At 42.0% G+C, this 11,298-nt stretch overlaps 1 protein-coding gene across 17 annotated transcripts in view; it reads right to left on the bottom strand.

The window, feature by feature from the left end:
- The window catches only part of ST3GAL6 (ST3 beta-galactoside alpha-2,3-sialyltransferase 6), a 58,349-nt gene that overhangs the window by 12,111 nt on the left and 34,940 nt on the right, over positions 1-11,298 (bottom strand). For 10 of the 17 annotated variants that reach the window (XM_025377488.1, XM_025377489.1, XM_025377485.1 and 7 more), the window contains 2 exons: positions 10,938-11,041; positions 9,883-9,946 (listed from right to left, as the gene is read on the bottom strand). In XM_025377488.1, the coding sequence (XP_025233273.1) occupies positions 9,883-9,946; positions 10,938-10,950 (77 nt within the window). In that variant the 5' untranslated portion in view covers positions 10,951-11,041. Of the gene's footprint in view, positions 1-908; positions 1,016-9,882; positions 9,947-10,937; positions 11,042-11,298 lie in introns of all 17 variants that reach the window. The other 7 variants (XM_025377496.1, XM_025377497.1, XM_025377499.1 and 4 more) reach the window with 2 other exon arrangements.

Here is an 11,298-nt window from a genome sequence, read left to right as displayed (position 1 = left end):
AAAAAAAAAAAAAAAAAAAAAAAAAAAAAAAAAAAAAATACTTTTAGCATATTTTAATTGGAAGCTCTAGGCTCTCAAATATTAAAGAGTCAGGCGTAAATCAGTGTCTACCTAATCAGTCAAGAGAAATAAGCACCAGTGGCACAGGTTGGTAAGGACTTGGGGGCGGGGAGGACTATCCAGCAGATGCTCCTTCAGTGTGTGCCTGAAACCTTGCACTGTGGACACATCTCATGTCACAGTGGGTTCCAGAAGGGTCTGTTTGTTCATTTAAATTCTCTTTGTTCTCATTTTTTTATTTCTTTTTTCTGGGAGTCTACAGATTGAGCAAAAATGAAATCAATGTCAGACATATTATATTTGATTTGGTTCAAATGTGGCTGATGTCCATTGGCAGCAGAGAAGAACTGAGGGGAGGAAGGTACATAGTGTTGCCAGCAAGGGGACACCGAACAAAAACAGTTTGCCATTCATTGTACAAGTGGGCAAGCACCACATAGTCAGGGTGAGTCAGTTAACCAAGACAGGGGACTCAAGGTTCAATAAGCAGGGATAAAACCAAGGTAAGGGCGAAAAAAAAGGTAAGTACGGAACTTTCAGGAGACAAGGCCAGAACATTTAGAGAACAAGCTGCAGCAGAGGCTGGCTGGAGAACAGTGGTCAGTGCGGGTCTGCTGGATCACTTGGGGAACATGGTGACACATCACACCCTCAGGTGGTGTGCCTTGCTCCTGGGCATGCTCTTCCCAGTAGATTCGATGGAGAAAAGAAAAAAAAAAAAAAAGCCCTTCTCTTTTGGGTGAATGCCACAATCAGTGCACACGTAACATTCAGGGAGGGGATGATGGTCTCCAGAGCTTTACAAACACGCCTACAATGCCAGGACCGCATTTGTCACACACGGGCACATTCTGAGCATTTCCAATTGACGCAGCCACTTCGGGGTCGGGAATCTTAACACTTCTGAATCATGAGGGTTGCTGAGATGCCTTTTTATCTCAGACTCCAGGATTTCCTGCAAAATCAGGAAAGAGGTGGACTGTTTCAGGGGTTCGTTCAACTCCTGTTTCTCCTGAAGCGTCTTGTAAATTTCAGATTCTTCGTTGATGATGAGGCCACTTGGAGGCTGAACATGAGCTATGGGCACGCCATTGGCCTCCTCCCTGCTGGCAGCAGTTTTTGAAAAACCAGCAGTATGTTATCTCAAGGTGTTGTTAAAGTTGGAGATGTTTTCAGAAGAGGAGAGGCCAGCCGGGTTGCTGTACTGGTTTGGATGACCCCAGGGAAAGTGCTGGAAGCAAGAGAGGCAGTAAAGAGCGTGGTATTTGGATTGCAGGCACTCCCTATGTGCAGGACCTCCTGGGGTTCAGAGTGTAAATTCATCTTGTGTGAATGACACTTCCTTTCCTCCGTCACCAGAAGAGACTAGATTTTATATTCAGATCTGGCTAGTGTGACAGTCATGTTGTCTGTGCGCAGCCTTTGATTTTTTTCTGAGCTTCCAAGTGCATCATATTGCTGATATTTTCCCTATCAATGGCTGCAATTACATCTTTCATACATCAATTAGCTATAGCAGCCTTGCTTCTGAAAGTGACTGGGAAACAGCTGAGAGGCTGCTGGAGGTCCTTGCTGTCCAGCAGGCGGAAGCCTCATGGTCCTGGGCTCTCTGTTTCTAAATAAGAAAGTAACATAACTCTAGATGCTTTTACAAGCAAGTTTGACCTCAATCCCTACTCTAGAAAGCCAGCTTTATCAAAGGCTCTCTGCTGTGGGGCCATGTAGTAGGGCTGAGATGGGAGCTGCTGAATATTCAAAACCCTTTCCTCTCAGGGTATTATTGCCATTATCCTCCCCAAATCATCCCATGAATGCGCCATAGCAGGGGGCAATTCTCCCGCTCTCAGCTTGCTTGCCCTTTCCGTAACCTCAGGGCCAGTTCAATTCAGATCAGAGGCTACACCTCCTAAAGCTGGCTCCATCTCCACTAGGAATACTAAGCAAGGCTGGGCACTGGGGAGGGCATGGCTAAGAACAGACAGGATCGAAATAACAACTGTTCCCATGAGATAACCTGCGTAGGAGTAGAGGGTGAATATCTATAGATGGTATCTAGTCTAATCCTCTCCCTCCGATGAAGGCTGTAGGCCAATCTTCTGTCAAGACAAGGGGCTGCCTTGCCCTGAGCCCAGGTGCCTCCCTGCATCCATGCTGGCCTGGAGTTCCCAGTCTGACACTGGGCTACCTGACTCCAACTACACAGAACATGCAGGGGCAAAGGTCAACAAGCCACCAGCATACTACCAGGGCTCCTATCCTTACAAAAGACTCCTGATCCACAAGCCAAATCTCTAAAGTTGACCTCGGAAAGTTTACTCAGCTCAGTCTATTTTTTTATATATATATACTTTAAGTTCGGGGATACATGTGCAGAACGTGCAGGTTTGTTACATAAGTATACACATGCCATGGTGGTTTGCTGCACCCATCAACACGTCATCTACATTAGGTATTTCTCCTAATGCTATCCCTCCCCTAGTCCCCAACCCCACGACAGGCCCCACTGTGTGCTATTTCCCTCCCTGTGTACATGTGTTCTCATTGTTCACCTCCCACTTATGAGTGAGAACAGGCAGTGTTTGGTTTTCTGTTCTTGTGTTAGTTGGCTGAGAATGATGGTTTCCAGCTTCATCCATGTCCCTGCAAAGGACATGAACTCATTCTTTTTTATGGCTGCATAACATTCCATGTTGTCTATGTGCCGCATTTTCTTTATTCAGTCTGTCATTGATGGGCATTTGGGTTGGTTCCAAGTCTTTGCTATTGTGAATAGTGCTGTAATAAACATATGTGTGCATGTGTCTTTATAGTATAATGATTTATAATCTTTTGGGTACATACCCAGTAATGGGATTGTCACAGCTCAGTCTTAGACGCGGTCAGTTCTATAACATTGCTCAACAATGAACTGATAGCTTAGATCTTAGTGCTCACAGAAGTTCCACTCTATCACACTGAGATACAGATGGTCATCAAGCCCTAGATAATGCATGGCCCAAAAAGCATCACGGTAAGAGTAGCCACCATCTGTCATATACATGTGCCATGTCACTGGTCATCACTCAGACTCAAGGTCCTGGACCGCCTCCCACATACCCTACAAGCCAAGAAACAAGAGGGGTCTAGGGGTTTCGGGCAGATCTCTTCTGCAGGGCAATTCCTCACACTCAGCCTCTCCTACTTATGGTCCCAGCAGTTCAAGGACTTTTAAAAAACAGGAAGAAATAACATAGACATTGCCTCATTCAGAACGCCCATTCCAAAGATTCTTTACAGCTCTACTTCACCATATTTTTAGGAGTTTCACTTTCTTTTTTTTTTTTTCCTCTCAGCTTATAGGGGACAAGCAGAAAGAGAGAAGGGCCTTTACTACAGGAAATCATACCAATGCTTTTGAAAGGAAACCTTATCAATGAAAGTCCACCTTTCCTCCTGGTCAAGGATACTGCAAAGATTTACGCATTTTTCTGAGAATCATGTAGAAACTCTTTTGAGGGCATCTCTAGGACTAGTCTTTGGCAATAACACCTTATCTACAGCTAGTATTCATAGCACCACCACGGCTCTGGGAAGTATGGAATGGTACAGATCAGCTGTCTGAATCACACTCCTCATTACTCACTGCTTCCCTCGCTCCCTAGCAAGTACCCCACACTCTGAAAGGACTGATTCATTCTCTCCTTGACTTCATCCATTTGGCTTGTGATCCTGGCTTCCTCTGCCTTTTTATATGTGGAACAATGACTTTCAGTGTCCTTTGGGTGACTGTAAAACTTCACTTATTTAATTAACATAACTTTCATGTAGAAATAGCTGCAGTAAATTGTGAGTCCCTAGAGGAAAGAATAGTATCATTTACATCTCTGTATGGTCCCATCTAAAACACTTCCTGATCCACAGGCTGTGCATGTTACAATTCAGTTTGGTTGTTACATTAAGTATACAGAGGTTATTTCCCTACTTTGTGTCTGGAGAAGCAATTACCTTTAACTCCTCCAACCACCCTGGAAACAAGTAGGGAAATGCATATGCTCTAAACTGCTTACCCAGAAAACAAAATAATTCCAGGGTTCCTGAACCTGTTAATGGAAAATCTGGAAAGCTGCTAAAGCAGTGGTAGTAAGAGATTACACTTCCCCCAGGTGAAAGGCGTGTTTCTCATAAAGTCAGGCAAAAGCCGGAAGAGTCATTACCTTATGCAGAGGGGAACATCAAACACAATCAATATAGAGCAAGCAAACGTGAGTTGCCCATTTCAAATGATCTATGATGTGTTTTCTTTTACAAATGCTTTTTGACATGCATTTTTCGTTCAATACCATCATGTACATTAAAACACATGACTCTACCTTCAGTGTAACAGTCTATGGCAAATCATGCTGGTCACATTCCCAACACCCATTACCCCATGTGCCTTGCTAGCAGATCCCTGCTTTCCTAAGCCTACAATAGTGAGCTCATTGCCTCTGCCAATGTTTCGTCTAGACATAGCCATGTGACCCATCCCTGGGCAATAAGATATTAGGGAAGTCTATTAGGTGCTTTTGGAAGAGATTCTGCTGCTGCCAAAAGAATCATGTGAACAGGATACTGCGTTACTCACTTCTTCCTTTCTGCTCAGACATTGACATGTGATAACAAAAAGAGCAGCTACACATCAGAGAAAAAGACAGCCACAGAAAAACTACCCTGGAGCCTTGACATTACTGAGCTACTAATTCAATCCCCCAACCAGGGCCGCTCCAAACATATGTGCAAGTTGTACACAGTCCAATGTCAGCACCATTCAGATAACTATATGAATGAATCGGTCCTCCCTGGCGTTGTGCAATCCACAGTCTGTACAGCCATAAGCAGCCCCACACTGCAAGCTGGAACCACAAATATACAGACCTGAATCCACATGTCTATGCAATACAGGAGACAATAAATGTCCACTTAGTTTAAATCACTCCTCGTGAAGACTATTACTTGCAGCCAGAAGATCCTCAAACTACACAAGGAACTGTAGTTGGAGACCTGGTTGCTAGTTCTGGCTCCTCTGCTTAGCAGCTCTTAGGACCTTGGTCTAGTAACCTGACCTCTCTGATCTCAGTCTGCCGTTTTGTGAAGTCAGGAAATCACTTAGGTCTTATATGTTACTCTCTGATGGAAGTGACCACTTTCTTCGACAAAAGTACTGAGACTTCTGTATCTTGACCCAACATCTGACCACAGCAGATGCTAGAAAGCAGGCAGGGGCTGCTTCTGCATATTCACCACATATGATTCACTCTGTTGATGTAGAATCACAACTTCCCCTCATCCTCAAGCTCTCCCGGCTAAAACTCCTGCAGTGTAAAGAAACTCTGCAAAACAGCAGAATGTCTAAAGCAGGGATGCAGATATTGATATTCCTTATAGAGTGAGGACTCTCTTTAATAAATACACCACTCATGTCTAACTGTTTTTTCAGTTTTCTAAGGGCATGCTCCCGGCCTGGCTGGTGGCCAGTCTACCCCCGCTTTGCTGATGCTGACAGAATGGCTGCTGCTTGAGAGAGCAACCAGGCAGCTTTTACAAGTCCTTGTCCATGTAGCAGGCAACTGATTTGACACAGGTGCTGTTGTTAGGTAAGATATTTATGTGTAGTTACTATATAACCACCTGTGCTGCAGAACTAAAGCATTCTTCACACAACTTGGCATGCTTTCAGAAGGCAGTGGTGGTGGCTGGGGACGGGGAGCTTGTCTGTGCATTTTAATTGGGAGCTGAGATGTGAGAATTTAGGGTTGCTGCTGTTTGTAGCTGTGTGAGGATGCACTTCCCCTGGGGAGAAAGCAATCATCCTTAGGGCTAGGGGGCAGACTGGTGCTAAGGAGCTACATGGACAGCCAGGAAGGATTAGGGTCTTGGAATATGGGCACATTTTTAGCATTCCTTTTCTGTGTTGCAATTCTCTTTAAAAATCCTCAGTCTTCAGTGAAGTTTGTTAAACTTAGTTGCCTTATGTTGGCTGTGCTTTGGAGAATAAAGAGAAGAGCCTGTGTCCATGAGAAATCAGTAGCAGCAGCAGACAAAAAAGATGCACTGAGATTGGTTGTTAGACAGCAGGGTCATATATTTGACTTCAGAATCCTGAAAGTGACCTGGCATGAAAACAGATGGGGACCAGGGAAATGATGCAGAATATTGGTAAAGACAGCTATTTGTTCCCCAATAATCTTGTTTCCTTCATCTGTTAAAATCACGTTTGTTTTTAAAGGTGAGCACACACTCACCTGGAATACAAACTACATTTTCCGGTCCACATCCCAGCTAGGGGTGGCCTTGTGATGGAGTCCTAGCCAATGGGATGCAAACGGTGGTTGCTAGTCAATGTGTAACAATCAGTTCTGGGGGAGGGGGAGGAGTATGAATGGGCAAAGCCCTGATTTGTAATGTTTGCCAATTCCCATGGTATGAATACTCTCACCTTGGGTATTTCAAGCTTTCACCTTGATGGCACTAAACATGGAGCTGAATAGGAAGAGATACAGCTCTCACAAGTTGGCACCAACTGGTTCCAGCACATCGTTGGACGTAAGGAAGTGTTGTATATGATTTCTGGGAGATGTCCTTAAAGAAGAAGGCATGTCTCAAAGGGTTGGGGTATGCCCTTCGCCCTTTCCTCCTGCTGGCTGGCAGGGAGGTCGGCGTGATTGGTGGAACTCCAGCCATCATACCGGACCAGAAGGAACAAGTCACATATTTAGGAATGGTGGCGTCAAGGCAGAGAAGCAGCCTTGGTCCCTGATGCTCACAGAACTAGCCCCGGAAAGTTTACCTGCAGAGTTCATTTACACGAAAACTGAACAAAAGGAACACTTCCTTCTTACAACAACTGATATTTTGAGTTTTCCCTTTCACAGTGGAATCTATCCCAACTGAGGGCATCATACATGCTGGACAAGATATCTGACAAAACTACAACTTATATCTGGTAGAATCTTAAAGGATTCAGATTTGAAACAACAACAACAACATCTGAGCCTTTCTAGAAGGGACAGAGAAGATGGAAGGAGAATAAAAAGTAAGTAAAAAAAAAAAAAACCTGCTTAGCTGTTACAACTCAAAATATATCGAGCACCTCCCAGAGCACAGGTAGGAAAAACATAAGCACAAAGCAAAGTCAGCAATTATATAAATATCAGTAAAGAAAGCAGAAAAAGGAGGAAAGTAACTTGAAAGTAATCCTCAGCTCCTCCTCTCTGACCTACAGACCCATGATGAAGGACAAGCCAGCCTAAATATCAATACCTTCTTCCTTGGACGTGTGGACCCAGCTCACAAATCCACAAGCCAGGGGCTCAGGGAGGACTCTCCTGCCAAGGGCAGTCTAAATTCTCTGCCTGAGAAAGAAAGACTGTTCTCAGACATCTTTCTTCTAGAGCTTTATTCCCAGGCTGAGAAGAGAAATGAGGAACATAAGGTCACTTTGGGAACGAAGTTGATTCAGAGGCAGCATTCAGGCAATTCAGTCCATTCTGCTTTTCTGGAGTTTAAATGTATGGCTCAGGCACAGCCTGGCTTGTTTTCTTCTATGTGTTGTACACTGGGCACATGATAAAGGCAGAATGACTCACTTAAAATATAGGCAAAATGTAACAGGTGAACCCCTCTGAAAAGCGCTATGCAAATAGAAGATAATAGTGTCATAAATATATTCCTATCTATTTTCGAAATACTCTAAGGTTTGCCCAGGTCAAACATGCAACTCAGCAATGCTAACTGAACATCTGTGATGTTACAAAACATGTGTCACTGTGCTCCCTCTGTGGGGATCCTACGGGGATATTTGTCATTCACTCTTTATCTAGAGTCTTTGACTATACATTTACTTCCCTTCAGACTCTTGGCAAGTTCAGACTATTAGGACTTCTGCAGTCAGCATGATTTTCAATCCCTCCTCACCAACTACACACTACTTCTCTCCCAACAAAGGTAATGCTAAGAAATGAACTTAGCATGATGGTGGGGAGTGGGGAGATTCTGGTTACAGGAGACAAGCGGCAGGAAACAGCAAGACCAAGTCAGCAAGAAGAGAAAAATCAGCCTGATGGGGGCATACACAAACAGATGAACACCTGTGGGACAAGGGGCTGTGAAAGCAACTAAACAAAGCACAGTCCAGTTCTTAGATAAAAACTAGGCAAGAACAAAACTTCTAGTCATATATCCTCCAGAATCCTGACAGTAGCTTGCATTTAGAGTCAAGCATCTTTACAAATATTTGCAGATAATTGCTGCAAACATTTAAGGACTCACAATTATCGCTCTGGTTTTTTTGTTGTTGTTGTTTGTTTGTTTGTTTGTTTTTTGAGACAAAGTCTCACTCTGCCACCCAAGCTGGAGTACAGTGGTGGATCTCAGCTCACTGCAACCTCCACCTCCCCGGTTCAAGCGATTCTCCTGCCTCAGCCTCCCAGGTGGCTGAGACTACAGGCATGCGCCACCATGCCCAGCTAATTTTTGTATTTTTAGTTGAGACTGGGTTTCACTGTGTTGGCCAGGCTGGTCTTGAACTCCTGACCTCATGATCTGCCCGCCTCAGCCTCCCAAAGTGCTGGGGAATTTCAGGCATCAGCCACAACATCGAGCCACCTTTATTACTCTTAACTTAGACATCCAGGCACTGGAGTTAGAACTATCTAGGTTTACATCCTGGGCCTGGCATTTACCAAGTGTAACAAACTGTGTGCCTAGCCTCAGTTTCTCCAGAAACTTACAGAATTAGAGAGAATCAACATAAAGCACATATATGAAAGGTCTGCAAAAAACAATATTCTACAAATCAGAGCTATACAAATTTTGGGGTTGAAAAAATTTATGGTTGCTGTTGATATGCAATCAAAATTAAAATTGATTAGGTTGATGGCATAGTTTGAAATTATAAAAAACTGAAATGAACCAAAACATATTACACAAATACACACTTCAAGCATCTTGGTCTCCAAATGAGATAATAAGATAAACCTGGACAAAATCTAATGCTGCTCTTACAGTAAACTCTATCTCCACTTTCAGACCTCCATCCACTACCCCCACTCTCTGCACCCCACTCTCTGCCTATTCTCTTGGGCAAGAGGGTAATTTCTGTCATTTTCCTTTTTAATGGAGGCCTGACATCTGTAGATTACCCATATTATCACACTGGCACCCTGGCCAAATTCTAAAGTGTGGCTTGAAACTTTGTGAAATAAACCTACCTCTGTGAAATAAGCCCAACAGTGAAGAAGCCTATTTTTGGCAATTCAATTTATATGGGGTTAATTTAATGACAAAATTGTCTAAAAGCTAAATTACTTTTGTAGTCAGAAAACATCAAAGCAAGTATATTTGTCCTTCAAATATAATTCTGATTAAAAAAGCAGAGAGCTGCTTCCAAAATCTAATCATCTCCTTAACAAGTGAAACAGAAAGAATCTCATCAGTAGTTTGGAGGATACATGGCAAAGTATGGGAAACAGCCTGTAAAGTGAGGCCATGAGCTGATTAGCAGGGGGTGAACTAATTCTTAAGTAGGAACAACTTAGAAAAAAATGAATGTAGGTTGAAAATGTCCTGATTTAGGACCAGTGTTGATCATCATCAAGACTCTGCAAACTTTTGAGCCAACCAGTTACGCAGCATCTAAATTAATTTTGTAGTTTTTAAAGTGTCAAGTTACTACTAGAAATTTTGGTTATACACAAAAGCTATGAAATTTTCCTGAGTAAATACACCTTACATTTCTGGGGTATATATTTTGAACCAGTTTAGCTGAAGCTAAAAGCCAGACTAGAAGCAAGGAAATAAACTCACTTGTCAAACTCATCAAAGAGATCACAACTCTGCAGTTTTGAAAGAGCAAGTCGAAAATATTCCGCTAGAAAACAAATGGAGTGTTATGAATAAAAGGATAATTGTGTCTTTTTAGTACTTAGTAAATCACCTTACTCCCTCCCCCACAAACCCATTTCCAACCAGCATAGCCTCATTGATTTATTCTGTGAAAAATTAATGATACAACTGCAATTAGCCAGCACTACTCCCATTCAAAATGGTAAATGTTCTAAAGACACTTTCCAAAACCTCCCCAAAACACAACACATTTAATCTGAAAAACAATCATGTAATTTTAAGTAGCACATGATTCTGAAATTGAGGTTAGAATAGAAATAGTAAGTTTAACCCAATTAAATTCTCAAATTCTCTGCAAAATAGTTTTAAAATACAAAATAAAACAAAAAATACAACCCCCACCTTCACAGGATCAGCTGAATAAGCAAAATCTGACTCACAATGTTGTAGGCTTGTCACCTTGGGCTTTTATGATCCCTCAAAAATCTAGAACTTAATGCTATATAGGGCCAATCACTTATCAACAAGCAGAAGGGGAAGTGTTTTATCATTAGAAGATGGAATCATTATCTCTTAACTTAACAAAAATAAAATATCCACTGGTTAAATTAAAAGACTGCTTAAGGAGATAAGAAATGCCGATGAAATAAAACTCACAGGTAAAAAGAAGCCATGGGAAGCTAGGAAGGAAGCTAACCCTCAGGTTTTCCTGCTAATTCTAAATCAGAATAAAGTTAAGGCACCAGAACTCACACGGATACATGCTGGCAGAGCAAATGTAAAAAGTCGTTTCTCAACAACAACAACAACAAATCCACCCCTGTTATCCTTTGGTTCTCTACTGCCTCAAAAGGAGTGGGAATTTATATTTTAAAATATAATTAATTTCATTTCATCCCAAAATCATATCCCTTGGAAATCATTAGGAAGCAGAAAGAATAAAATTATATTAACATGCCATTCTCATCAAACACCAGTCAAACTTAACAGAACCAGGGAAGAATACTACTACTGACCTGATGTTCTCATCCCATAGGGCAAATCAAACTTATCGCTACCATACAAGGAAGCAATCTTTCTAAAATCAGCTGCACACAGAAAAGGGTGAAACTGATGAAACCTGGAAGGAAAAGATAAAGAATGATTTTGCCAAATACCTACTATAGTTGCAAGCTTTTAAAATCAAAACTAAAAATAACTATAGCATATAATTCATATCGTTATACTGGCTATATGAAAAATGTATAATTTTAATTTTTAAAAATAACGTTAAACTGTGCTGAAATATTGCATAGAATGGGGTATTCAATGGAACTACACAACTGAAATGAAAACACTTTGCAGCTACTAAGATGAAAATTATGTTACAACTCAGGA

The sequence above is a fragment of the Theropithecus gelada genome, chromosome 2, assembly GCF_003255815.1.
Source record: "Theropithecus gelada isolate Dixy chromosome 2, Tgel_1.0, whole genome shotgun sequence".
Taxonomy (NCBI): domain Eukaryota; kingdom Metazoa; phylum Chordata; class Mammalia; order Primates; family Cercopithecidae; genus Theropithecus; species Theropithecus gelada.
This window is presented reverse-complemented; position numbering and strand designations above follow the sequence as displayed.